Below are 27162 nucleotides of genomic sequence, written 5' to 3'. Positions count from 1 at the left end.
GAAAATCTCCAGACAGCGACGACTTGTGGGAGCTCTTAAAAGCCAGTCGTCTGACGGAGCCGGACACAAGATCATGATACTGCTGCACAGTCTGTGAACTGTCAATCATGGGCAAGCGAGGAAGTACAGTGACAACCCGAATCTGTCTAGACTGTCTGGGTCGTACAGACAACTCCTTAACGGGTTGCTGAGGTTGCCGCACTGCGTCACAACAAGTCACTTCTGTTGGTTGTTGAACGTCTTCCCCGTGACACATTGACTCCGTAAACAAAAAATCCTCTAACAAGGACTAAGCTTGGACTGCATGTCATGCAACACAGCTCAAGGTCTATGGGAGCAGGTGTGGTAACAGACGGGATTAGCGACTGAAGTGGAACCATAACCTTCCCTGTAAGCATGTTATGCTTAAATAAAAGTCCATAAGAGGTTATGCAGCTAAAGGCTCCCTCCAAATGACAGAGTCCTCAAGGGAATATCAGAAGGAGGGAGAAAAGAACTTTCTCATCTACAGGGACCTTATCCTAGAAAAGCTAAGTTCTCTGAGTGAGGGTTCACTGGTGCAAAAGCAGCAGACTAGAAGGCAACGTTATGAAACTGCTTGACAGTCTAGTGAGTTGGCAACAACCCAAGATGTGTGACTGAGAAGCATGCGGTAAGGTATGCAGAGCATGATGTATGCAGAGTATGCTGTATGCAGAGCATGCTGTATGTAGAGCATGTTGTATGCAGAGCATGCTGAATGCAGAGCATGCTGTATGCAGAGCATGTTGTATGCAGAGCATGCTGAATGCAGAGCATGCTGTATGCTGAGCATGTAGTAAGCAGAGCCTGCTGTAAGCAGAGCCTGCTGTAAGGAAAGCAGAGCGTGTGCATGGCGTTTAACATTTCTCAGAAATTCCATGACCAGTGCTAGAGTGCTTTATGCATGCTTGCATGGGGATTAAAAATCAACATAATGTTTACCTTACATTCATAACTCATGATTCATATTTTTGCCATGGTTTGAAAATGGAGGTAAGGTATGCTGAACAGCAGAGTCATAACGAGCTGGAACAACAATAGTTGTGGTTTCCTCTTCAAGACTCTGTTGAGGGAACACCTGAGGCTCAGTCTGCAAAGGCTGAATAAAAGACAAGCAGAAGGAAGGCGCATGGGTGGAGGAGGCTGACTCCTAGCATGAGTGGTTGAACCCAAGGGTTGCGCTTGCTGAGCGGTTGGCGGAAGCGGAGTAGCAAGTTCCAGTTCCTGTGGTGTGAGCGGAGCGCGATGAGGAAGAGGCTGCGCAGAACAAGGTAAATGTCTCGCAAGCTGAGGCTCCTGAGGCGCAAGGCTAAGGTGTTGTGGTGCTTGCCTTGTGGAGGGTTGAGCTCGCTGCAGCGAGAGCTGAGGAGACTGACTCATGGACGGGAGAGGTTGTTGTACCTCAACCGAGTGTTGCATCACTGGTGGAACAGCAAGTGGAGGCGGAGGAAGAGAGGTAAAATCCTCCTGATCCCATTGTAAAGGTTGCCTTAAGGAAGGCGGAGGCTGAACACCACTGGGAACAGCAAACTCAGCACGTGGCTCAACATCGTACGCCTGGCAGGTGATACTGCGATCAGGCGGAGCGAGCGTAGTCGGAGGGAGTGTAGGCGGAGGCGGAGGAGCAACACTCTCAGCCCGACACTCACGCATCAAGTCCGAACGCTGTGCTTGCATGGACTGTAGTAGAGTCCACAACATCGTACGCCTGGCAGGTGGTACTGCGATCAGGCGGAGCGAGTGTAGGCGGAGGGAGTGTAGGCGGAGGCGGAGGAGCAACACTCTCAGCCCGACACTCACGCATCAAGTCCGAAAGCTGTGCTTGCATGGACTGTAGTAGAGTCCACAACATCGTACGCCTGGCAGGTGGTACTGCGATCAGGCGGAGCGAGTGTAGGCGGAGGGAGTGTAGGCGGAGGCGGAGGAGCAACACTCTCAGCCCGACACTCACGCATCAAGTCCGAAAGCTGTGCTTGCATGGACTGTAGTAGAGTCCACAACATCGTACGCCTGGCAGGTGGTACTGCGATCAGGCGGAGCGAGCATAGGCGGAGGGAGTGTAGGCGGAGGCGGATGCGCAACACTCTCAGCCCGACACTCACGCATCAAGTCCGAAAGCAGTGCTTGCATGGACTGTAGTAGAGTCCACTTGGGGTCGGCAGAAACTACAGTAGGCTGAGGTAAAGCCTTAACAGTCGAGCTCTGTTGTGGCAGAACCTAACTCCTCTTAGGCGGAGTGCATTCAACTGATGACTGAGGAGAGTCAGAGCTAACCCAATGACTGTGAACTCTAACTTCGTACGTCTGGCATAGGTCTGGACTTTACGTTTAAAAGGTCTTGAGACCTGAGACCAGCGTTTTCTCCCCTAAATTTCTTCTGCAGACGAGCAAAAAAATAAGGGCTCAATCGTCTGCGGGTGGGAGTGACGGTCTCGGTAAGACACGCCCACAACCACCGAGGATACTTCTGTGCGCCGATCAAGGCCTGCTGAACCCTTCTGCCCTTCGACATTGCTTCTCCCCTGGGCTTGGGAGCTTGCAAGAGGTCCCGGACTGGGAGGACGACTGGCGCGCACAAAAGTACCCTCACGCACAACACTGACATACTTTGCGCTAATCACTTATCACTTTGATTTCTGTTTGCACTTATTTCACTGAACTCGAAACTTTAAGTGGTTTGTACCTGAAACACGCAATTCTATCCTTTCTCAAAAGTTAGTAATTGCGAAAACAGAATTACAATGTAACAGAAAAATCTAATGAAAGATAATTCAGTGGCTGGAAAGAGACTAAACACTAGATCACTCTAGAAACGTTTAGTTTCTTCCCCTAAAGAGACTAGGGAGAAGAGCAAAAACGATAACGACGTTACTCGTACGCCTGGCAGGCTTGAATGAAACGTTTATCCTCTTTCTCCCTCCGTCTCTATCTCTCTCTCTCTCTCTCTCTCTTGACTTAGAACCTGAGAGAAGAGCCCAATCATATATATCGTTAAAACATATTATTGTTAAAGGAAAAAACTGAAAAGTTCCTTTATTAGGATCAAAACCATTAAGTTAAGAAAGAATGAACAAAACGCTAGACACGGTTACTCTTACTGCAACGTGAAACCGTGAACATTCTTTCTCTATCGTAACGATAGAGTGCAAGTTGAACGTTCTGAACGTCAACAACTGCAGAGACAAAACAAAACGTTAGTTCAACTTTGAAAACAGTACGAGACTATCAAAGAAATTCTTTCAAACTCTGTGGCGGAAATAGCATAATATGTTAACAGGTAAAACCGAAATGACGGGCTCAATGTTAATTAACTTCGGTACCAAGAAAAGACCGCCTACTATTAGGAAGGTCGAATATAAACAAATATAAAAATTAATTTTAATAAGTTTATAATAAAAGGAAGTTAATCGAAGAGGCCTATAAGAGGCGGAGAGATATAAAATAAATTAAGAAAGAGAGTCTATACTCTCTTAGACACCAACACTTCCGTCTAAGGGAAGGGTCGGCCATTGAAAGGTGAACGAGAGTTCATACTCTCTACGTCACCATAATTAATCAAATTAATTCCAAAAGCTAACTAAGCTAATATAGAAGTTTCCAGTAAAGCGACAGCCGAAATCAAAGAGAAATACTTCACCAAAGTCGTGAAAATACTCCAAGAACATAAGCGTATCCCAGAACGTCTTGCCGGAAGCACGACAGAGGAATAATTGAGGAGGTGTCAACAAGAAGTACTTGAGTACCTGGCCACAGGTGGCGCTGGTAAATACACCCCCTTCTAGTATTGTGATAGCTGGCGTATCCCTCCATAGAATTCTGTCGGGCAACGGAGTTGACAGCTACATGATTATCGGGTAAGTTTAATATTGAAAAACTGTACTATAAATGATATTGTCATGGATAGAGTAGACAAGAAAACTAAAACAAATCACGAATAAATACTATGAAATGAGAAGCTAGTGAATACTGGAGTGACACATTCTGTAATTACAGCATAACTGCACCTTTTTTATTAATTTTGTTGCCTAATTAATAGAATAACTTTCTGCATAATGAATAATTTATTATATCTATATAAAAAGAAAGTAGGAGTTAGAGATTAACCAAACACTAATGTACTATGAGAGGAGCAAACTGCATTTTCACTCGCATGTGATCCTTTAATGACTTTGTCTAGTTTCAATTCATTCGAAGAAGATTACTGGATAATGAAATCCAAGATTCATACTAAATAAAACTGCTGTCTTATAAATTACAAGTAATGCATTGTACTGTACAGTCTTTGATTTTCTTTATAATAAACCTATTTCAAAATACCCCTACTTAAGAAAGTAAATATACTGTAAAGCACTCATGGCCTTCCTTCATAAATGAGCTTCAAAACAAAGGTGTTGGTTGTAAGTACACAAAGTCTTTGTATTTTAACTGTTGAATTTATGCTTTATTTTCCACTTTAGGAAAACACAGATTGTTTCTTTTATTAAAAAAAAAAAAAAAAAAAAAAAAAAACATAACCTAAAATATCAACAAAACGACCTTACTCTAAGTAAAGATAAAATATATGATTTTGTTTTATAATTTGATTTACAGGCAAGAGTTGGTGTAATATTAGTATGATAACTATAAAAAATGAATTTAAGTAATAAAATGAATTATTTCTATATTTACCTGAGGTTCACAGGACTTCTTACTCGAAGCTAGTTACTTGTCGACAACTATCCTAAAAATTAAAAATTTCCCATTTTCTTTCTTTTCCATAGACTCACCCCTAGTCTCAAATTGCTCTTACATGGCAACAGCATATAATAATGAGCAACACTAAACTAATTTCAGTTTAATTGTCACTAGAGACCATGTCAGACGTTTCCTTCTTACTCCCTGAATTCAGTTTAGAGTTTTTATTAGGAGGCAAGTTAACTTTAGCTTACTCAGAAATGTATTCTTCTTGATTTGAAAAGCATTTTTTAAGTACTGTATAGTTCAAGTACTGTTGCAAGTCGTCGGCCTCTATGTTCTATTGTAGTTGTTCTGATGTAAGAGGTTAATTGTCTCTTACAGAAAAATATGTTAAGCCAATGGCTGATCATGTTTGTGAATAGAACTCTAAATATAAAGGTAAGTTACTTTCATTCAGGAGAGCAACTGGAAAAGATTAGGCTGAAATTTTTCATATTTTTTTAACACTGTGAGATTCCTTAAATAAATGCTGTAATGCAATCAATCAACCCTTGAGATTACAATAATGTCAAATGACATCATATTAAAAGAATTCATACTGTATATACAGTATTGAGTACAGTATATTTACAGTATACAGTACACTCTTGCTATTGAATAAAGAAAATGGTCGCATGTGGTCTCATGGAAGCAGGATAGCTCGGGCCATTAGGGAGACGCGGATGAACAGATAGGTAACTTCTCAGCCTGGTGTTTGCCGGCCGGAGGTTAGAGTCCTGCTCAGACTCGTTGGTGCCTTTAGAGTCTGCAACCTTACCATCCTTGTGAGCTAAGGTTGGGGGGTTTGGGGGAGCCTATAGGTCTATCTGTTGAGTCATCAGCAGCCATTGCCTGGCTCTCCCTGGTCCTAGCTTGGGTAGAGAGGGGGTTTGGGCGCTGATCATATAATATATGGCCAGTCTCTAGGGCATTGTCCTGTTTGCTAGGGCAATGTCACTGTCCCTTGCCTCTGCCATTCATGAGCGACCTTTGAACCTTTAAACCTCATGATCAGATGAATTTGTGGTAATTGGAGGGCATGCAAACAGGTAAGTGCTCATGAACAATAGCAAGTAATCGTCTTAAGTAAGGAAGAGGGGTTTTTGTTGCGTAGGAAAAAAAAAAAAAAATGTGTGCAGGTGTGTGCACGTGAGGGGACACAAACAACAATAATACTGATATTAGAAAATAAAATGCAGTACAGTACTGTACACAGATTTTAAACATATACAGTGATACCTCGGTAGTCGAACGACTCTATACTCGAACAATTCGGAGTTCGACCAAAATTTTCGAGAAATTTTTGCTGCGGTGCTCGACCAAAAATTCGGTACTCGACCAGCCGAACACGTGACGACCGCATGGGCTTTGTGATGATCGCGCCATCTCGGCCACTCTCGCTTGTTCGGGAAGCATCAGTTCTCTCGAGAGCGTCACTCAGACAACGCGCGATCAGCATTCGTTGTGATTTAGTGATTTTCAGTGCTTTTAATTGCTTTTTTAGCTTTCATAATGAGTCCCAAGAAAGTAATGAGTGTTAAGGGGAAGGAGAAGAGGAAAACAGTGCGAACAACGATCGAGTTGAAGAAGGAAATTATAGCGAAATATGAGAATGGTGTACGAGTGTCCGATTTAGCGGTAGAATACGGAATGGCGAAGTCGACCATTTCTACGTTTTTAAAGCATAAAGAAATGATTAAGAAGGCGAATGTTGCAACGGGAGTTACGGCGGTAACTAAGCAAAGGCCACAAGTGATTGAGGAGATGGAAAAGTTGCTTTTAATATTTATTAAAGAAAAACAGTTGGCCGGGGAAAGTGTTAGTGAAGCGTTCATTTGTGAAAAAGCGTTGCATATCTATGAAGAATTAGTGAAGAAAAGTCCGAGTACCAGTGAAAGTGATTCATTTACATTTAAAGCGAGCAGGGGTTGGTTTGAAAAGTTTCGTAATAGAACAGGTATTCATCGTGTTACTAGGCATGGGGAGGCAGCTAGTTCGGATCAAATTGCAGCCGATAAATACGTGGGGGAATTCGATCGGTACATAAATGAACAAAATTTGATCGCACAACAAGTCTTTAATTGTGATGAGACTGGGTTATTTTGGAAGAAAATGCCAGCCAATACGTACATTACCAAGGACGAGACGAAGATGCCAGGTCACAAGCCAATGAAAGATAGGCTAACATTGTTGCTGTGTGCAAATGCAAGTGGCGATTGCAAGATCAAACCCTTGTTAGTGTACCACTCGGACAACCCCCGGGTGTTCAAACGAAATAATATTTGTAAAAGTGCACTACCAGTTATGTGGCGCTCGAACACTAAATCTTGGGTCACAAGACAATTCTTTACTGAGTGGATAAACGAAGTGTTTGCCCCCCAGGTTAAGGCTTACCTCATTGAAAAGAGCTTGCCAATGAAATGTCTTCTGGTTATGGACAATGCTCCTGCACATCCTCCAGGTCTCGAGGATGACTTGAAAGAAGAATACAGCTTTATCAAAATCAAATTCTTGCCCCCCAATACTACTCCCATACTCCAGCCCATGGACCAACAGGTCATTTCAAACTTCAAAAAACTCTATACCAAGGCCCTTTTCAGAAAGTGTTTTGAAGTGACCAGTGACACGAAGTTGACCCTAAAGGAATTCTGGAAGGAACACTTCAGCATCCTCAACTCTGTTAACATGATTGACCAAGCTTGGCGAGGTGTGACCTATAGGACATTGAACTCTGCCTGGCGTAAGCTGTGGCCATCATGTGTCACAGAGAGGGAGTTTGAAGGTTTCCAACCAGAGGCGGGTCCAAGCACTGCTACCCCTGTAATTTCTGATGACACTGATGTCGTTGAGGAAATTGTTGTCATGGGCAGGAGTTTGGGGCTTGAGGTCGACAAGGATGATATTGATGAGCTTGTAGAAAGCCATTCTACCGAGTTGACTGTGGAGGAATTGTTGCACCTGCAACAACAACAGCAGCAGGATCTGATTGTGGAGCAGGAATCTTCAGAAGAGGATGAGGTAAGGGAGGATGTTCCAAGTTCTCTCATCAATGAAATTTGTTCCAAGTGGGCAGATGTGCAGGCTTTTGCTGAAAAATACCACCCAGAAATTGCAGTAGCAAACCGGGCAGTGCATATGTTTAATGATAGTGTCATGTATCATTTTCGAAGAATACTGCAGAGGAGGAAGAAACAATTAACAATAGACCAGTTTTTCACAAAAGAAAAGAAAGCTGCTACATCAAAGCCTGTTTCTCCTCCAAAGAAGAGACAAAGAAGAGAAGAAACCCCTGAAATAGATCTGCCCACCCTTTCATTGGAGAGAGAAACAACTCCTGAAGGAGAACTACCCCGCCACATCATGGAAGGGGACTCTCCTTCCAAGCAGTAACCTCCCCCTTCCATCCTCTCCACATCCATCCCTGTATGCCATCGAACCGCTGCTCAAAGGTATGTTCACTACAGTACAGAAAATGGTTTAAAATTGTTTTATTTTAGTACAGTAAATGGTTTAAAATTGTTTTATAGGATTTTCTGACCAATTTCATACACATTTAGATAATTATTGTTGTTTAGGTACACGTTTTATTAATATTTTGGGCCTGTTCGAGTGCTTGGGAACGGAATAGAATATATACCATTATTTCTTATGGGGAAAAAAAATTCGGTACTCGAACAAATCGGAGGTCGAACACGGATCTCGAACGGATTATGGTCGAGTACCGAGGTATCACTGTACTTTTACTCAAAACCCTAATACAGTAGTCAACTAAAGAGACACCACAATAATTATGTACCTGCTGGACATACAGAAAACGAGGTCATTAGACAATTTGCACATTTAGTTTTAATTTTCTATAATCAAAATATTCTACTTAATCCTTTAATTTACATCGGGTAGTACTAAGATTTTAACATGCCACTATTCTTTAAAACAAATAAGGTGCACCATTAGCAAGTCAAGAGGTCTAAAGAGGTGATCCCTCAGCAGAAACAGTTCAATATACTTAAAATACCATTATGGAGACGCCTCGTTTATCAACAAATTTGTGTACTGACCTAATCTAAGGAATATATCTCTGTCCTTCAGTAACAAGTACTTGTATACCTGGATGCAATGGACACTTACTTGGTGGTAAATTTGAATATTTCAATTTGCATAATTCATTTAAAATGGACAAGAATTACAGTAGTGTAATAACAGTATCACTAGCATACAGTTAACTTTAAAAAAAAAAAAAAAAAAACTTTTGACAAAGAAAAATCTACATTTAGGTTAGAGCTGTGTGGTCACCAAGGACATTTCTGTCAAAGGCTAGAATTGGCTTCCATGTTCTAGCCTTTAACAGTAAACTCCTTGGGGATCACATAGCATCCTAACCTCAAACACATATACAAAATAAAGCTATCACTGTAATATGACAAATTCGAAGATAATTTGTATTTTTCCTAACCATACAAACCTTAGCTATTTACAAAGGGTTTACTTTTAGCGCAGCTGAAATGACGAGCCAATAGTTTTTAACGAGGGTTAATTACCCCCGCGCTAGTTAGCGGGGGGTGGGGAAGGGTAGCTTGCTACCCCTCCCCCCTCCACACACCGGTGACTTGCTTCACTTCACTTAGAGGTAGGACTTGACTTGGGGGTCAGGGATGGCGGGCACATATGTGTAAATAGCTAAGGTTTGTATGGTTAGGGAAAAATACAAATTATCTTCGAATTTGTCATTTGTTCCGTAACCGAAATACAAACCACGCTATTTACAAAGGGTGACTTACCCCTTAGGAAGGGTGGAAAGTCCCCAGCCTTACTGACTTCGGCTTGCCCGGGGGCTCGATCCCTTAGTGAGCAGCACTAGAGAGAGGGAGCCCCTGTACCTCACAGGTTCCTAGCATCGCTAGGAACGAGTGGCCTACATAAGTAGTGTGAGGAGGAGAGTGTGACTCGTCCTATGAAGTTGACCTTGAGACCTTCAGATAGGAATTCTAGGATAGGACGTTCCCCATACCACCTCGTCAGGGTATGGGAGACGCAACAGTATTAAGCTTAATACTAGGAGCACAAAGAAGCATGGGTTACCTGCAGAGGTCGAGGTCAGCTATGCGAGGACCAGGATGCTGGTTCCCCAAGAGAGGGGAGAATGAAGAAAGAAGTAAGGGTCAGACATACTCTTTCATTCACACAGACTAAGACCGGGTAACAACGCCCTCAACCTACTGCTACTTGTCCAAAAAGGAGCCTGAGGTTAGACCAGCTGTTGTGCAGCCACCACAGGGCCGATAGAGAACGTATCGAGGCTCCTGTGGGTCACGTCTTGCAGGTAGTGGGCTGTGAAGGTCGTTTGACGCTTCCAGACCCCCGCTTGAAGTACCTGCGTCACAGAGAAGTTTCTCTTGAAGGCCAGGGATGTAGCAATACCCCTGACATCGTGGGCCCGAGGGCGACGTGACGGAGGAGGGTCTGGATTCAGGGCATGGTGGATAACCCTTCGAATCCAAGCAGAGATGGTGTTCCTTGTGACCCTCCTCTTTGTCCTGCCTGTGCTCACAAACAAAGCTCGCACATGAGGACGGACTGCAGCCGTTCTCTTCAAGTAGTACCTCAGACACCTCACTGGGAATAGTAGCAGCTGGTCTGGGTCGTTTGTTACAGAACGGAGACTCGCGATCCTGAAAGAGTCGAACCGAGGATCCGGCACTCCAGGATTCTGAGTCTTGGCCACAAACTCAGGGACGAACCTGAACGTTACCTCCCCCCATCCCCTTGAATGGGCGATGTCGTACGAGAGACCATGAAGTTCACTAACTCGCTTGGCCGAGGCCAAGGCGAGTAGGAAAGCCGTCTTCCAAGACAGGTGGCGATCGGAGGCCTGGCGTAATGGCTCGAAGGGAGGTCTCTTGAGAGACCTGAGAACTCGAACCACGTTCCAAGGAGGGGGTCTCACTTCCGACTGGGGGCAGGTAAGCTCATAGCTACGTATGAGTAAAGAGAGTTCTAGCGATGAAGAAATATCCACGCCCTTCAATCTGAAGGCCAAGCTTAAGGCTGAGCGATAGCCTTTCACTGCCGAGACAGAAAGGCGCATTTCTTCTCGCAGATACACAAGGAAGTCCGCTATTGCTGGAATAGTGGCATCGAGTGGAGAGATACCCCTTCCACGACACCAACCACAAAAGACTCTCCACTTCGCTTGGTAGACTCCCTCAGAGGACCTTCGCAGGTGCCGAGACATTCTCTCCGCAACCTGTTGCGAAAAGCCTCTCTCCGCGAGGAGACGCTGGATAGTCTCCAGGCGTGAAGCCGAAGCGAGGCTACGGCCCTGTGAGGGACACCGGAGTGGGGTTGTCTGAGAAGCTCGTGTCGTGGAGGAAGCTCCCTTGGGAGTTCCGTCAGGAGTTGCAGAAGGTCCGGAAACCATTCCGCGTGATGCCATAGCGGAGCTACTAGAGTCATGGAACAGTTGACCGATAGTCTGGTCCTGTTGAGCACCCTTCTCATCAGACAGAATGGTGGGAAGGCGTACACGTCGATGTTGTCCCACCGTTGCTGGAAAGCATCTTGCCAGAGTGCCTTGGGGTCCGGGACTGGTGAGCAGTACAGGGGCAGCTTGAAGTTCAAGGCTGTCGCGAACAAGTCCACCGTCGGGAACCCCACAAAGTCAGGACTTTGTTGGCTATCTGAGGATCCAAAGACCACTCGGTACTCACTATCTGCGAAGCCCTGCTCAGACTGTCGGCGAGCACATTCCTCTTGCCAGGAATGAAGCGAGCTGATAGTGTTATCGAGTGGGTTTCGGTCCACCTCAGAGTCTCTACTGCAAGATGGGATAGCTGTTGCGAAAAAGTGCCTCCCTGCTTGTTGATATAAGCCACTACCGTGGTGTTGTCGCTCATCACCACCACGGAGTGACCCGCCAGGAACCGTTGGAACTGTTGAAGGGCCAGAAAGACGGCCTTCAATTCTAGCAGGTTGATGTGTAGGCACTTTTCTGATTCTGACCAAAGGCCTGAGGCCCTCTGGTTCAGAACGTGCGCCCCCCACCCTTCTTTTGACGCGTCCGAAAACAGAGTCAATTCCGGGGGAAGGACGAGAAGACTCACTCCCTTTCGCAGGTTCTCGTCGGCCAGCCACCACCGCAAGTCCGTCTGTTCCAGAGACCCCATTGGGATCAGAGTGTCCGGGGAATCGGATCCTTGATTCCACCGGGACTTGAGCCGCCATTGAAGGGATCTCATCCTGAGGCGGCTGTTTGGAACCAGACGGGCCAGGGAGGATAGGTGGCCCAAGAGACGCAACCACGATTGGGCGGGGAGTTCTTTTCGCCTGAGGAAAGGTTCCGCCACCCTCCTCAGCCTTGCTATCCGGTCGTCTGATGGAAAGGCTTTGTGGAGATTGGTGTCTATTAGCATGCCTAGATAAACCAGTCGTTGGGACGGCTGCAGAGAGGACTTCTCGAGGTTTACCACGATCCCCAGATCCTGGCAAAGATCTAGAAGCCTGTCTCGGTGTCGAAGAAGGGTCGACTCCGAGTCTGCTAGGATCAGCCAATCGTCTAGGTAACGAAGGAGACGAATGCCGTTCCTGTGCGCCCAAGTCGAAATCAGGGTGAACACTCTGGTGAACACCTGAGGAGCTGTGGAGAGACCGAAACACAGCACCTTGAACTGGTAGATCTTGTTGTCTAGGCAGAATCTCAGGTACTTCCTGGAAGACGGATGGATTGGGATCTGGAAGTACGCATCCTTTAGATCCAGTGTACACATGAAGTCTTGTGGTCTCACCGCAAGTCTGACCGTGTCTGCTGTCTCCATGCTGAACCGGGTTTGTTTGACAAACCTGTTCAGAGCCGAGAGATCGATGACGGGTCTCCAGTCTCCAGTAGCCTTCTTTACAAGAAAGAGTCGACTGAAGAAGCCTGGAGAGCCGTCCACGACCTCCTGGAGAGCACCCTTCTCGAACATGGTCTTGACTTCGGCCTGAAGGGCCAGCCCCTTTGCCGATCCCATGGCATAGGAGCTCAACGACACTGGATTCGCTGTCAGGGGAGGTTGAGATGACGTGAACGGGACGCGATAACCTTGGCCGATCACTGAGATCGTCCAAGCATCGGCCCCGAGATGTTGCCACCTGCGGACGCAACGCTGAAGGCATCCCCCCACAGGTGGACACGCAGGGGGACTGCCACCCCTAGGGCTTGCGGCCGCGGCCGCCACCCCTAGAAGTCTTGCCTCCCCTGGAGGACTTACCACCCCTCTTGACCTTGGCTGGAAAGGGCTGGGGCTTAGACACCACTTTCTTAGCTGCCGGTGCCTGTTTTGGAGCCTTACGAGGCTGTTGCTGCTGTTGTGGCGGGGCTGGAGGCTTATAGGGCCGAGTTGTAAGGGCCCTGTGGAGGAGGGAGTCCGTGCTGGATTTCCTCCACCTCTCAGCCGTTCGCTCCAAGTCTTGAGGCTCAAACAGGCTCTCCCCCAGGAGGGAGGCATGTCGGAGCCTACACACATCTACGGCGGGGACCTTCGGATGGAATCTCTCGGACACAGCATCGCGACGCTTCAACACCGAGTTGGCCCACAGGGTGGTAACCTGGTGCGCCAAGAACTCGATGGAGCGGGTGCCCGAGAGCAAGAAGGTCTCTAGGGCCTTCCTATTGGTCTCCTTGGACAAGTCCTCAGATCGCAATAGGATGCCCAGAGATCCTAACCAGAAGTCCAGCCACGAAGTGGCCTGCATGGCACACTTTGCGACCTTCTCGTGGTTAAGGATCTCTGCCGCCGAGAACGACACCTGCCGGGCAGAGAGTTTCTCCAAGGGAACTCCCTTCGCCAGCTCCTCCACAGAGTGATGGAGCGGAAGAGCGAGGTTGTGCTCACCCAGGATCTCGAAATACCTCCTCTGCTGAAGGCGAGGAGGAGGGATGAGTTTGTTCCCGGCAGTGGAACGACTGGAGGAGGCAAGAAGTGCGAGCTGAGCATTGGCCCTAGCTCTGGCACTCTTCAGCCCCCGAGACCAGGGCAGAGCTGCACTGGTCTTAGGGGCCTTCCGAACGTCGAACACTTCATCCAGAATTGTGTCTTTGCCTTCACGGGGGGGGATGACTGGATCCGTAAGACTGTTAAGTTGCCTTATCAGGCTTAGGACCTGCCAGAAGGCATGTTCGGACTCTTGCTGTTCTCCTCCCTGCGGGCTGGCAGCTAAGTCTCCTGCCCCAGGAATCTCTTCCTGGGGTGATACGTGGACATTCCCCTGGGTAGTCGTGGGTTCCTGTCGAATCCTTGCAGAGGATTTAGGGATGGTCTTGGAATCCTTGGGCTCCCTCCTAGGAGGGATACAGGATCCCAACAACGAGGTTCGAGGGGCCCCTTCCTCACGAGACGATTCTCCTGCCTGAAGCGAAGTCTCCCCCCCTGGTGCCGAGGGGAAGACTACCGGTCCACTGGACTCACCTGAGGACGGAAAGGCCTCGTCCACGGGAGAAGGAGAGAGTACTCGTGCAGGAGAGGGGACCCTCGAGACCGACCTCTTGGGAACCAACTTCGCCCTGGGGGAAGTCACCACGAAGTCCACTCCTCTCTTTCTCTTCAGCGTAGGAGAGACAGCCGCTGGTTTGTTACCCTGGCCGGCGAGTGCTGGTTTCATAACCCTCACTAACGCCCGTGCCAGCGGACCAAACCAAGTCTGCTGCTCAAAGGACACAGAGTCCGAAATCCTCGCTAAGGTGAAAGGGATCGGGCGATCCTTTGGAGTGGACACGACGGTACCTGCCTGAAAAGAAGGTGGGGAAGAATGCTGTAATGACCTGTCCTCGTCCTGCAATACCAACCTGTGCTTGGATGGAGGTGATCCCGAGTGCCGTCTAGGAGCACGCGTCCCTGCTGCTACCACCGGCTGTGGAATTCGCCGCGAACTATGGTCGCGCAAAGGCGAATGGTTGCGCGGGTGATCGTGCGGGCGCACAGGCGAGCGGTCGCGCGGGCGCGCAGGCGAGCGGTCGCGCAGGCGAGCGATCGCGCGGGCGCGCAGGCGAGCGATCGCGCGGGTGCGCAGGCGAGCGATCGCGCAGGCGCGCAGGCGAGCGATCGCGCGGGCGCGCAGGCGAGCGATCGCGCGGGCGCGCAGGCGAGTGGGCGTGAGGGTGGGCAGGTAAATGAACACGTGTCCGAGGCGACGAACGCAAGCGATGGCGCGACGGCGAGGGATCGTGCTGCCGCGTAGGTGAAGAAGATCGCTGGCGATAATGACCACGTGATGGTAAGCGATGGCGAGCAGCATGTGTAGGTGAATGATTGCGCGCAAGAGGGCGGTCGTTAAGGGTTGCGCGATGAGGAGCAGCATGCGTAAGCGGGCGATCGTTCAGGGTTGTGCGATGGCGAGCAGCATGCGCAGGTGAATGATCGCGTGAAAGGGTGCGATGGTGATCAGCATCCGCAGGAAGGCGATCGTTCAGGGTTGTGCGATGAGGAGCAGCATGCGTAAGCGGGCGATCGTGCAGGGTTGTGCGATGGCGAGCAGCATGCGCAGGTGAATGATCGCGAGAAAGGGTGCGATGGTGATCAGCATCCGCAGGAGGGCGATCGTTCAGGGTATTGCGATGAGGAGCAGCATGCGTAAGCGGGCGATCGTGCAGGGTTGTGCGATGGCGAGCAGCATGCGCAGGTGAATGATCGCGAGAGAGGGTGCGATGGTGATCAGCATCCGCAGGAGGGCGATCATTCAGGGTATTGCGATGAGGAGCAGCATGCGTAAGCGGGCGATCATGCAGGTTCGTGCGATGGCGGGCAGCATGTGAAGGTGATCGCTGGCGAACTGGTGATCGCTGGCGAGCTGGTGATCGCTGGCGAACTGGTGATCGCTGGCGAGCTGGTGATCGCTGGCGAGCAGAAGGTCGACGCGTGTCCTGTGAGAGGATAGGTTCACGAGCAGGAACGGGAAGATCGCTGGCGCGTTGGCGAACATGTGTTTCTGACACACGCGCAGCACGATGTTGCGTAGCCACAGGACCAGGTGGATGGTGAGCAGGGAGTTCAGCAGGAACTAAAGGGTGGTCAGAGACCGCAGGGCGATGGTCCTCAAATGAGCGCTGACGCTCGGAAGAGAGCTGACGAGCAGGAGAGCGCTGGCGAGGGGGGCGAACCTCAGGAGAGAGCCGACGAGCAGGTGAGCGTCGGCGAGCAGGAGAGTCTTGGCGAGCAGGAGATCGTCGACGAGCAGGAGATCGCTGGCGAGCAGGAGATCGCTGGCGAGCAGGAGAGCGCTTGTGCGCTGGCCCTGCTCGCGTAAGGGAAGAATCCCTTAGCCCCGAAGGGACCGTTGCCCGTCGGGTGACGAGTTCTCCAGAAGGCGAAGATCCGGCAGGAGATGGTGAGCGGTCCGCAGAGAGGTTCAAGGAGGGCGGAGCAGTCGGTTGAGGCTGACGAGGAGAGTCCCCCCCGGAGGACGAAGACCCAAAAAGGCGCCTCTTAGTCCCCCTGTAAGGGGAAGGGAGGCCCTTGTGGCGTAGAGGGCGGTGAGCCTTACGGCGGAGGCGGCCTCGGGGGAGATCGTCGGGACCATCGGTCCTCCGAAGGGGAGTCTCCTTCAAAACACTTCCCTCTGAAGGAAGCTGGGCAGCAGTCGAGACCGAAGGACTCACTTCCCCCTTCGAAGGATGCACGGAAGGAGGAGGAGAGCCTAGAGCACCATCACCAGCAACAGCACCTGCGTCGGAAGGCCCAGCCACGTCGGAGGCCTCTGTCACCACGACGTCGACAATAGACAGAGGGTCTACCTCCGCTACCACCGGCGACTGTTTAACAGCGGCCCCCAACGAGACAAGGTCAATAAGAGCGACCCTGGAGGGCAAGCCCTTAAGCCCCAGGGACGACCAAATCTGCAACAGATCATCACTGGATAAAGCATTATCATCAATAACCTCCCCCGGAGGAGGAGGGGGAACCGCCTCGCTATGGGAGGCGACGCCCTCTCCCCCCACCGAAGGTAGGGAAACAGAACAAGGGCCTGCGCTCCCACTCGGACGACTCTCCTTAGGAGGCGGACGAGGGGGAGCTTCGGAGGAGGTTTGGGCGGCGGAAGAAGAGTCCCGAGAACCTTCCTCCTTCAAGGCTAACCCCGGAGGAGAACGGTCTCTCTTGGACTTCTTCTTACGCCGACGGCCAAACCTCTCCCACTGGGAGGCAGACCACTCCCTGCACTCACGGCACATGTTATCCTGGTCGCACCGTCGGCCCCGACATTGAGGGCAGAGGGTGTGAGGATCCGTAATCACGTCCGACATGAAAGTCCCACAAGGACGGCCGGCAACTCCAGGGCATGTACGCATATTAAAAAAAAAAAAAAAAAAAAAATAACTGAAGGTCAACTTCCAACCAATCACACAAGCTGAAAAGAAAAAGAAGAAAATTAAAGGCTGTCACGAAGGCGATGAACAGACACGTCTGATCACCGCCGAGCCAAAAGTGAAGTGAAGCAAGTCACCGGTGTGTGGAGGGGGGAGGGGTAGCAAGCTACCCTTCCCCACCCCCCGCTAACTAGCGCGGGGGTAATTAACCCTCGTTAAAAACTATTGGCTCGTCATTTCAGCTGCGCTAAAAGTAAACCCTTTGTAAATAGCGTGGTTTGTATTTCGGTTACGGAACAAATGGTTTGTTTGTTTTTATAGAATTTGGGCCATATAGCCTGGCACTGGGGCAAAGGAGACCATTCAACACTGAGATGCAACTGGAGAGGACGGCCATATAGCCTAACACTGGGGCCAAGGAGACCATTCAACACTGAGATGCAACTGGAGAGGACTCATCCCCAATCCCTATTGCACTAAGAAGTAAAACTTGAGAAGTTGGACAGCAAGATGGAATAAACGGAAACCAGTAATATCTAAAATGGATAGTTTAAAACAGTTTATAACTGGAAATATTCATTAAGAAGGCCTTTTCAATTTCTATGTTCACAAGGGGGATAAAACCATTGATCTACTCTCAGTGACAGGATGACAGAATTGCTGTTCATTTTTGGTGAAAGCCTCATTAATATCAAAATTAAGTTGTAGTTAAGGAACAGAATGGCTATTTTCTATGTATTCACCTATTGTGGTAAGGGTCTGTTTTTTTTTATTTGTGGGTGCTTCTAGCAGCGAGCTTCAATTTTCTCCTCTTAACTTCTTACTTTTTTTTTAACTCTTGAGTAAAAGAAGTCTGATATGCTTAATTTGTCACAAGTGAATTTGTATTAAATGTGTTTTGTAAGTCTTTACAGTATATCTACCATGGCACTTCACCAATTTTACAAGGTAGCAGGAATCCAATAAGAAACAGGGACTCAGCCAAATTTGGTTGGTCCTTCTAGGGTGCAAAAGTCGAACCTTCCCCTTCTTCCACCATAAATGAAACTTTATATACAGATTCCCATACTGCCGCTACCTCAGTGGTCACAAAGGTGACCCAAGGTAGCAGCAGGGCCTATCGGAACTGCGTCACAATCGCTCACCATTCATTTCTATTCCTAACACGCTCTTTTACCTATCACATACCTTCCCCTGTCACATAGGGCTTTCTTCACTCCATCCATCCAGCCTAACCTTGCCCTTCTTCTTGCACTTCTCCCATCAACTCTTGCATTCATCACCATCTTCAGCAGACAACCAATTCCCATCCTCTCTACATGGCCAAACCACACCATCATCATCATCATCATCATCATCATCATCATCTCCTCCTCCTCCTACACTTATTGATGCAAAGGGCCTCAGTTAGATTTTGCCAGTCGTCCCTTTATTGGGCTTTTAAATCAATACTTCTCCATTCATCATCTCCTACTTCATGCATCAGAGTCATCAGCCACGTAGGCCTGGGTCTTCCAACTCTTCTATTGCCTTGTGGAGCCCAATTGAAAGTTTGGTGAGCTAATAACTCTTGGAGAGCTGCTACACTAGCCATACTCCTCAGACACTTCATCTTGAATAAATTAAATTTCTGTCTCTCCAAAACTTTCATTCCCCACAACTCCGATCCATACATCACAATTAGTACAATTACTTTCTCATGCCGAATTCTCTTTATATTCATCCCTAGCCCTCTATTCTTTACCACTCCCATCACTACCCCAACACTTTAAATCTTTCACTCATTCTCTGACATACATCTGCTTTCAGTCCACCATTTCCAGCAATAACAGACCCCAAATACTTAAACTGATCTCTTCCTCCAGTTACTCTCTATTCAACATGACATTCAATCTAGCACCACTATCCCCTTCTTGTACACCTCATAACCATACTCTTACTCACATCAACTAGCAACTTCTTTCTCTCACACCCCCTTACAAACTCGTAGTCTACAACCAATACAGTATTATCTGTAAACAACAACCGATTCACCTCCCACTCATGATCACACTCATCTATCAGTTTCAATATCAGACCAAGCACTTAAGCATTCACCTCTCTTACAGCTCCAACAAAATAATAGTTCTCCAGTTTGGGACTTTTCTCAATTCCATATTTTTTGTTGCTTTTGTAATATACAGTATAATCATATTCTAGTGTATGTTTTGTTCAGTCTCCCCTTTGAAAAATTTTACTGACTAATGTTCTATTCATAATAATGAAATCATTAGGACTGGTTATTGTTTGAGTCTGCCTAGCTCCTGTAAAAATAATCAAAACCGCTTTCATTACATAATTATCTGTAAAAAGAGGTGCAAAGACACTAGTTGCAATAAGAGTTTATAAAAATATTAAAAGGTCGACCTTCATTCAATCACTGGCTCTAGGTAATTAGCAAGAGCACTCGGCTTACCTTACTATAACACAGTTTCACCACACATATTCATGGTAAATCTAGTAAGCAAGTTTCTTTACATACAGTCAGATGCCATTTATCATAAAAAATCAAATATGCAAGTTCTAGAGCATTGTTTAAAATAAATACCACATAAGCACACTGGAATACATACAAGATATCAACATACCTTTGGCCGACGAAGCATGAGCTCTGCAAGATTTGCAGTATACTTTTCCTCATTATTTGCATCTTTTACATAAGATGGCAGACGAAAGAAGTCCCTCATCCAACCTACTCCGAAGTAACCGCCAAGGGTGCAAAACCAAGTGAAGGCCTAATGAAAAATAAAATGATAATTGAAAAAAAAAATGTTTGGATAAAATTCTGAATAGTAAATAAAGGCCTTCTGTTGCTATGCAAGAAATTTAGTAAATAGTGTAAATCTTGATTTATTTAAAGAGCTATTATTACCTTTATTGGAGAACTGAAATGATGGAGTGAAAAAGTACTGTATGGTACAAAGATAACAAAATCTCCTGCATAAAAACTGTATAAAAAATAGCTAGTGTACGCAAGTTATAATAAGATTTTGCAAATACAGTAGTCTACACCTTTTAACTATTGTGTCATACAGTACAATATAGTACTGTACTTATTTCTACAATATATAAAAGTCCAATATGAAACACCAGATGCTTAAAATTTTTGAAAGACTATTGGATACATTAAATAAGATTTTCTTGCAATAAAATAAATATTCTAAACAATATAAAATGAAAAAAAATTATGAATTTGGAGATAATTCATATATTTCCTGACTATACAATCTTTTGAGTTCTTTACATAGGAGAGACAACAGTGAAGCTGTAATACACAGTAGTTAAAATTTCATAACAAGGTGTACACAAGTGGTCGGTAGTTAAAGACAGAGCATGGAAGTCCTGTCGCCTGCTTCCTCACTGAGCAGTCACAGTCACCTTGGTTGCAGCTGGGACTTTCTAGGGGGTTGGTGAGGTGAGAAAGTATGAGTAAAGGACTCGGGTTTGTATAGTTAGGAAAAATACAAATTATTTCCAAGTTCGTCACTTGTTCAGGTACAAACACAAACCTCTATCCTTTACAAAGGAGACTCATCCTTAAGTGGGAGGAAGTTCCTGTTCCAACTGGTTGGAAACTTATCCAAGGATTCCCAAACTCGGGCCCTGCAATTGGTGAGAGTTCAGGTTCCTTATGCCTCATGCACCATTGGTGTGACCATACCAGCAGGTCCACAGCCTGTGCAATAAAAGATACGGAGCAGAAGAGTCGAACAGAGTCCAGCTGGTCAGGTTCCTGATGCTGTACCCCAAGAGAGGGAAACATTAAAAGGAAACAAAAAAAAGCCAGTCATTCTTTACTTCATGGCAAACTCACACGTAACTTCTGCACTCGACTGATTTCAATGGTCCTGTGAGAGGAGCCGAGGTAGCTATACCCTCTCGAGACCTGTGATTAGATGCTCGTAGATAATGAGCAGTAAACATCGTCTGACGTTCCCACACCCCTGCCCCACAGAGAAATTCCTTTTAAATTCAAGGGTTGTGCTAACCTGCCTGACATTATGTGCTCTAAATTAGGTTTTTCCTGGAGGAAGCCTAAAGGGTTTGGTTAATGACCTCCCTTAGCCAAGAAGAAATAATATTCCTGGTCACTTTTTTCATCCTCTCTATACAGTACTGATAAAATAGTGTTGCAGGTGTAGTTGAATATCATGGGTCCATTAAAGGAAGTGCCCTCACAGTTACCTCTCTGAGGTTCTCAATTGGAAACGATGAAAACCTGGAATCAGGAACTAACAGATTCTAGGTTTTAGCAAGAAACTCAGGGAGGAAGGAGAACAAGACCTGTCTCCATCTCCAAGAATCAGAGACATTACAGGAGAGACCATGCATCTCGCTAACCCGTTTAACTGAACCTAAAGCGAGAAAAAAAGACCGTCTTAAGATACCCCTTCATGGAATGCAGTGCCTTGACAATGTTCCAGGATGGTGGTCTTACCTCAACTAGAGGATAGGTCTGCTCAAAACTTCATATGAGCCTAGAAAGTTCCTCCGAAGAGGAAAAATTAATTCCTTTCAGTCTAACGACTTCGGCTTAATGCTGAGAGATAGCCTTTCACTGCTGATACTGAGTAGAGTTTTTCCTTACCTAGGTATAAAATTTGGCAAATAGCGGAACAGAGGCTCTGAGAAGAGAAACACTCGTTCAACAACACCAACAACAAAAGATGGTCGAACTGGCTTGATAGAAGGAGGTATACTAATCCTCGAAGGTATCCAGACATCTCTCCTACAACCTCGAGTGAAAGACTTTCACTGAGAGGAGATGCTGGATAACCTCCACACTTGAAGCTGAAGGGATTCCACTGTGCTGTGGAATATCTGGGTCCATAGTTGGCACAATAGGTCAGGAAGAAGTAGTAGTTCCCTCGGAGTCTCCACAAGTAGAAAGAAGTAAAATGTCTGGGTATCATTCTACTTAGGGCCACTAGAGTCATGTTGAGGTTAGGAGTGGCTCGAACCTGATTTAAAACACTGCTTATCAGGCAAAACAGCAGAAAAGCCTAAACATCTTGACCATCCCATGGGTGCTGGAATGCGTTCTTAAATGCTGCTCTTGAATCTGGTACCAGAGAGCAATAAATGGGCAGCTTGTGGTTTAACGAGGTCACATATAGGTCTATTGTTGGTGAACCCCACAAAGTAAGGATATTGGTCGCTATCCAAGAATTCAAAAACTATTCAGAGCCAACCACTTGCGTCTTCCTGCTCAGTTTGTCCACAAATGGCATACTTCTTGCCTGGTACAAATGAGGCTGTAAGAGTGATCTCCCCACTTGTGAATCACTACTGCCAGCTGGCCAAGCTGCAATGACACAGTACCTTCTTGTTTGTTTACGTATGACGTCACAGTGGTGTTGTCACTCAACACCACCGAGTGACTGGTTAAAAGAGGGCAAAACTGTTGGAATCCCAGAAAAGCTGCTCACAGCTCCAACACATTCAAATGGCATTGACGCTCTTATGCGTACCACTGTCCTGATGTCATGTGTTGACGAAAGCGTGCTCCACAACCTTCTTTTGATGTGTCTGTGAACAACAGAAACTCTGGTGGAGACATCCAAAGAGGAAAACACATTAGATGGTTTGTCTCATCCAGCCTTTTCCCAGGGTCGGAGAAGTGCTCAGTATGGGGCAAGTAGCCGACCGTGCCTAACCAGTGGTCAATCCAAGAAGCAGCCTGAAGGTCGCCATGGGTAGACCTCCATACTTGAACACTCCAATGCAGAAAAAGAAATATTCTGTGCAGCTAGGTGGTCAGCAGTGGCACCACAGGTTAACACAGCCACTGCAGGAACAAGGAGTAAGGGTGAAGGAGAAGCCTTCTGTGTGAAGTAGTGCTTTCTCTGCTGCACGAAAGTTGGGTATTATGCAAGAGGATCTCCCCGCCCTTAAGGAATCCTTTCTCACAGAGACCAGCATATTCAACTTTTTCAGGGCTTCCGGGCCCAGGATTGACCAAGGAAAATCCAGACAAGGTCAGGTGGCCCGAGGTGTCCGACATAGTCTATCTATAACTGCCTTCCTTCCCCAGGGAAGGGAGCAAGGAGCGTGTCCCATTCTGTTGACACTCACTATGCAATTTAGCACTTGAAGGAAGGTTGAACACGACTCATCCTCTTCCATGTTGGGAGCCTTAATACCTGCTGGCTGGGAAAGAGTGCCATCAGATTCTTCAGAATCCTCCAACTCGTAATAATACCTCTCCGAAATCGTATCCGGCCATTCTCGGGAGGGTCAAAGCCTAAAAATGTTTCCTGTTCCTCTTTCTTGTGGGGAGACTGACACCGATGAGGAACTGATAGTCACCCTCCCCCAGGGTCTCATGGACCTCGCAAGTCCTGAGACACCTTCCAACAGCTAGGGTTTATTAGGACGTTGGACCTGTTCTTCGATATACAGTACCTTTGAGATCCTTACTCTCCTTGAGGTGCAAGCCCTCAGAGAAAGGCGAGAAATGGCTAGATGGAGTGCTCCTCTCTTTGGTAACCTCCAAACGGTTCACTGGTTTAACCTGAGTTGGAGTGGGTTGTCAACTTGTCGTTTCCCTTTGTCCATCCTGTGCTTTTTAATTGAAGGAGAGTAAAGGCCAAACTGAACTTAATTGGGAACAGCCAAAATTTGTCCACCAGTGATCTCTCTTGGTGACAATGACCCCAGATGAGTACGGGGCTGATGATCGCCTTGAAGACGGGCCTCCTGCTGTCCCCAGTTGTGTCACTTTGTATCCCGCTTAATCAGGGCTATCTCCAAGTAGTGAAACTGTGGGATACGCTACTGAGGAAAGTGAATCTTTGATGATGTAGGTGAAGGAACCCCGATGGCAGGCTCCTTCCTACTGGGGGTGGTATTTCAACATGCATGTAGGCGATACACGTCTAAGAGATGAGTGTCTAGACAAAGCACATGTTGGTCACAGCTGGTCGAGGTCATTGGTGAGGCTGAGGCTTGCAGGGATAGTGCACCTGGCTGAGGCGCGTTGAAGGTCTTGGTCCTCCGAAGAGAAAGGCTCTGGTAAAAGTTACCTAGCAAACTTACGGGCACATTGTGCGGAGCTAGTGCTTAAATGCCGCTCATGAATGGCAGATGCAAGGGACAGTGACACTGCCCTATCAAGCGAGACACTGCCAAAGAAACTGACCATATTTAAATATGGTCAGTACCCAAGCCCATCTCCACCAAAGCTAGGACCAAGGAGAGCCAGGTAATGGCTGTTGATGACTCAGCAGAAAGACCTATAGGCTCCCCAAAACACACCATCCTTAGCTCACAAGGATGGTGAGGTTGCAGTGACCAAAGGAACTAACGAGTTTGAGCAGGACTCAAACCCCAGACTGGCGATTACCAGTCAGGGACGTTACCACATAGGCCACCGCAACCCTTGCTCTGTAAGAGTCCTCCTCCTGTAGGAATGAACGTCAGGAGACTGGTGATCTGCAGGAGGCACTCGTCCATTCTTTCTAGGCTTCGCAAGAGGGTAATCTTGAGGTGCCTGATGCTCCTCTGGTAAATTCTTCAATGAAGAGCGCTTCCCAAGGGAAGATCGCCAGGGAGACGTATCTCCCTTGGTGGCCTCTGAGGAGAAAAAGCTGATGACTTCTCTCGCAGTGGCAGCACTCTGTTCCTGCTGAGCCGTTGAAGAGATCACCTCCACCAGCCTCTCCTTGGAAGGAGGACTTTCAAGTCTCAGGAGGGTTCCAGTTTATTTAAGGCATCATCAAACTCCAACGAAGTAACAAGAGACTCCTCGTTTCGCTATGGGAAAACAGGCAGGTCTCCTTGCTCCGAGGCTTGCCTCATGGTTAGTGTCACCACTCTTTTCCAACCGGCCCTCGGAAGAGACTGACAGAGATGGGTCGGAGGGCAGTGTACCGGGGGACTGGGAAAGAAGTTGCAATGTCTTTAACCTCGAGGATGACCCCAAATCCGAAGGATCCCTCCTAGACTTCTTTTTCCTCCTCCTAACATACATCTCTCACTGGGAGGGTTACCACCTCCAACATTCTTCACAGGGGGAGGCATGAATACAGGAGTATACTCTGCAGGCAGGGCACAAAAGGTGAGGATCTGTCTCCCTTGATCTCAGGAATGTGCTGCACTTTTTGCCTGATACCCCAGGACACTTCTGCATATCAGCTGGCATCCTCAGAAGTCACAGTCATTGAAGTCACAAATACTGTAGTTGGAAAGAGAAAAAGAAAATTCTCATAAAAGTCTGCAAAATACCCAACCAGTGAGATCATCATCTCTTGCTGATGTTTGTTATAAAAGAGACTACTGTACTTAGTGAAGAAGCAGGAGGGAGGTTTCCCCTGCCCCAAACTGTGACCATCGGCCAACTACTTACATCTCGTTATAAAATTTTAACTCCCAAATTCCATCTTTGCTGTTACTATATTTTCTCCTATGTAAAGGACGAAAGTTTGTATTTGTACCGGAACTAACATTTTGTTATCTAGACATGCAAATCCATGTTAGCACATAGAGAGGATTGTGATGGATGTTACTCAGTTGGACTGGGGTGGATTTGTAGATGTTAGGCCAATGCCCAGGAGGTTTGCTTTGGAATTTTGTTAATCATCCGACTGACTATCTACAGCTAAAAGGAGCCAACCTATTTCCTGGCCAAAAGTTAGAATTCCAAGCCTGAATCCGAACAGGATGATACGAGATATCATGTGCTGTGTGTAAATCTATATTTGAGGTAATTTCATGTTTTCTTTGCAGCATCTTTTAACTGCTGCTGCTCATTATCTTTGACTCCTGGACAACCATGGGAATAGAAAGAAGAAAGCCAGTCTTTTGTTATCTTCAGGTTTCCCTTGGGGCTAACATAAAGTTTAATATTCAACCAAATTACAAGATACTGTTTCAAAAAGAAATTACCCCAAAATGACAAATTCGAAGATAATTTGTATTTTTCCTAACCATACAAACCTTAGCTATTTACATTGGGTTTACCTTTTAGCGCAGCTGAAATGACGAGCCAATAGTTTTAACGAGGGTTAATTACCCCCGCGCTAGTTAGCGGGGGTAGGGGAAGGGTAGCTTGCTACCCCCCCCCCCACACACACCGGTGACTTGCTTCACTTCACTTAGAGGTAGGACTTGACTTGGGGGTCAGGGATGGCGGGCACATATGTGTAAATAGCTAAGGTTTGTATGGTTAGGAAAAATACAAATTATCTTCGAATTTGTCATTTGTTCCGTAGCCAAAATACAAACCACGCTATTTACATTGGGTGACTTGCCCCTTAGGAAGGGTGGAAAGTCCCCAGCCTTACTGACTTCAGCTTGTCCGGGGGCTCAATCCCTCAGTGAGCAGCACTAGAGAAAAGGAGCCCCTGTACCTCACAAGTTCCTAGCATCGCTAGGAACGAGTGGCCTACATAAGCAGTGTGTGGAGGAGAGTGTGACTCGTCCTATGAAGTTGACCTTGAGACCTTCAGATAGGAATTCTAGGACAGGACGTTCCCAATACCACCTCGTCAGGGTATGGGAGACGCAACAGTATTAAGCTTAATACTAGGAGCACAAAGAAGCATGGGTTACCTGCAGAGGTCGAGGTCAGCTATGCGAGGACCAGGATGCTGCTTCCCCAAGAGAGGGGAGAATGAAGAAAGAAGTACGGGTCAGACATACTCTTTCATTCATGCAGACTAAGACCGGGTAACAACGCCCTCAACCTACTGCTACTTGTCCAAAAAGGAGCCTGAGGTTAGACCAGCTGTTGTGCAGCCACCACAGGGCCGATAAAAAACGTATCGAGGCTCCTGTGGGTCACTTCTTGCAGGTAGTGGGCTGTGAAGGTCGTCTGACACTTCCAGACCTCAGCTTGAAGTATCTGCGTCACAGAGAAGTTTCTCTTGAAGGCCAGGGATGTAGCAATACCCCTGACATCGTGTGCCCGAGGGCGACGTGACGGAGGAGGGTCTGGATTCAAGGCATGGTGGATAACCCTTCGAATCAAAGCTGAGATGCTGTTTCTGGTGACCCTCCTCTTAGTCCTGCCTGTGCTCACAAACAAAGCTCGCACTTGAGGACGGATTGCA

General features: G+C 47.2%; 1 protein-coding gene across 3 annotated transcripts in view; it reads right to left on the bottom strand.

Annotated features, from left to right (window-relative positions):
* The window catches only part of wus (TM2 and DnaJ domain-containing protein wurst), a 138059-nt gene that overhangs the window by 71081 nt on the left and 39816 nt on the right, over positions 1-27162 (bottom strand). For all 3 annotated transcript variants that reach the window (XM_068359816.1, XM_068359823.1, XM_068359811.1), the window contains exon 3: positions 19699-19845. In XM_068359816.1, coding sequence (XP_068215917.1) covers positions 19699-19845 — 147 coding nt within the window. The remainder of the gene's footprint in view (positions 1-19698; positions 19846-27162) is intronic.

The sequence above is a fragment of the Palaemon carinicauda genome, chromosome 2, assembly GCF_036898095.1.
Source record: "Palaemon carinicauda isolate YSFRI2023 chromosome 2, ASM3689809v2, whole genome shotgun sequence".
NCBI classification, from domain to species: Eukaryota; Metazoa; Arthropoda; class Malacostraca; order Decapoda; family Palaemonidae; genus Palaemon; species Palaemon carinicauda.
This window is presented reverse-complemented; position numbering and strand designations above follow the sequence as displayed.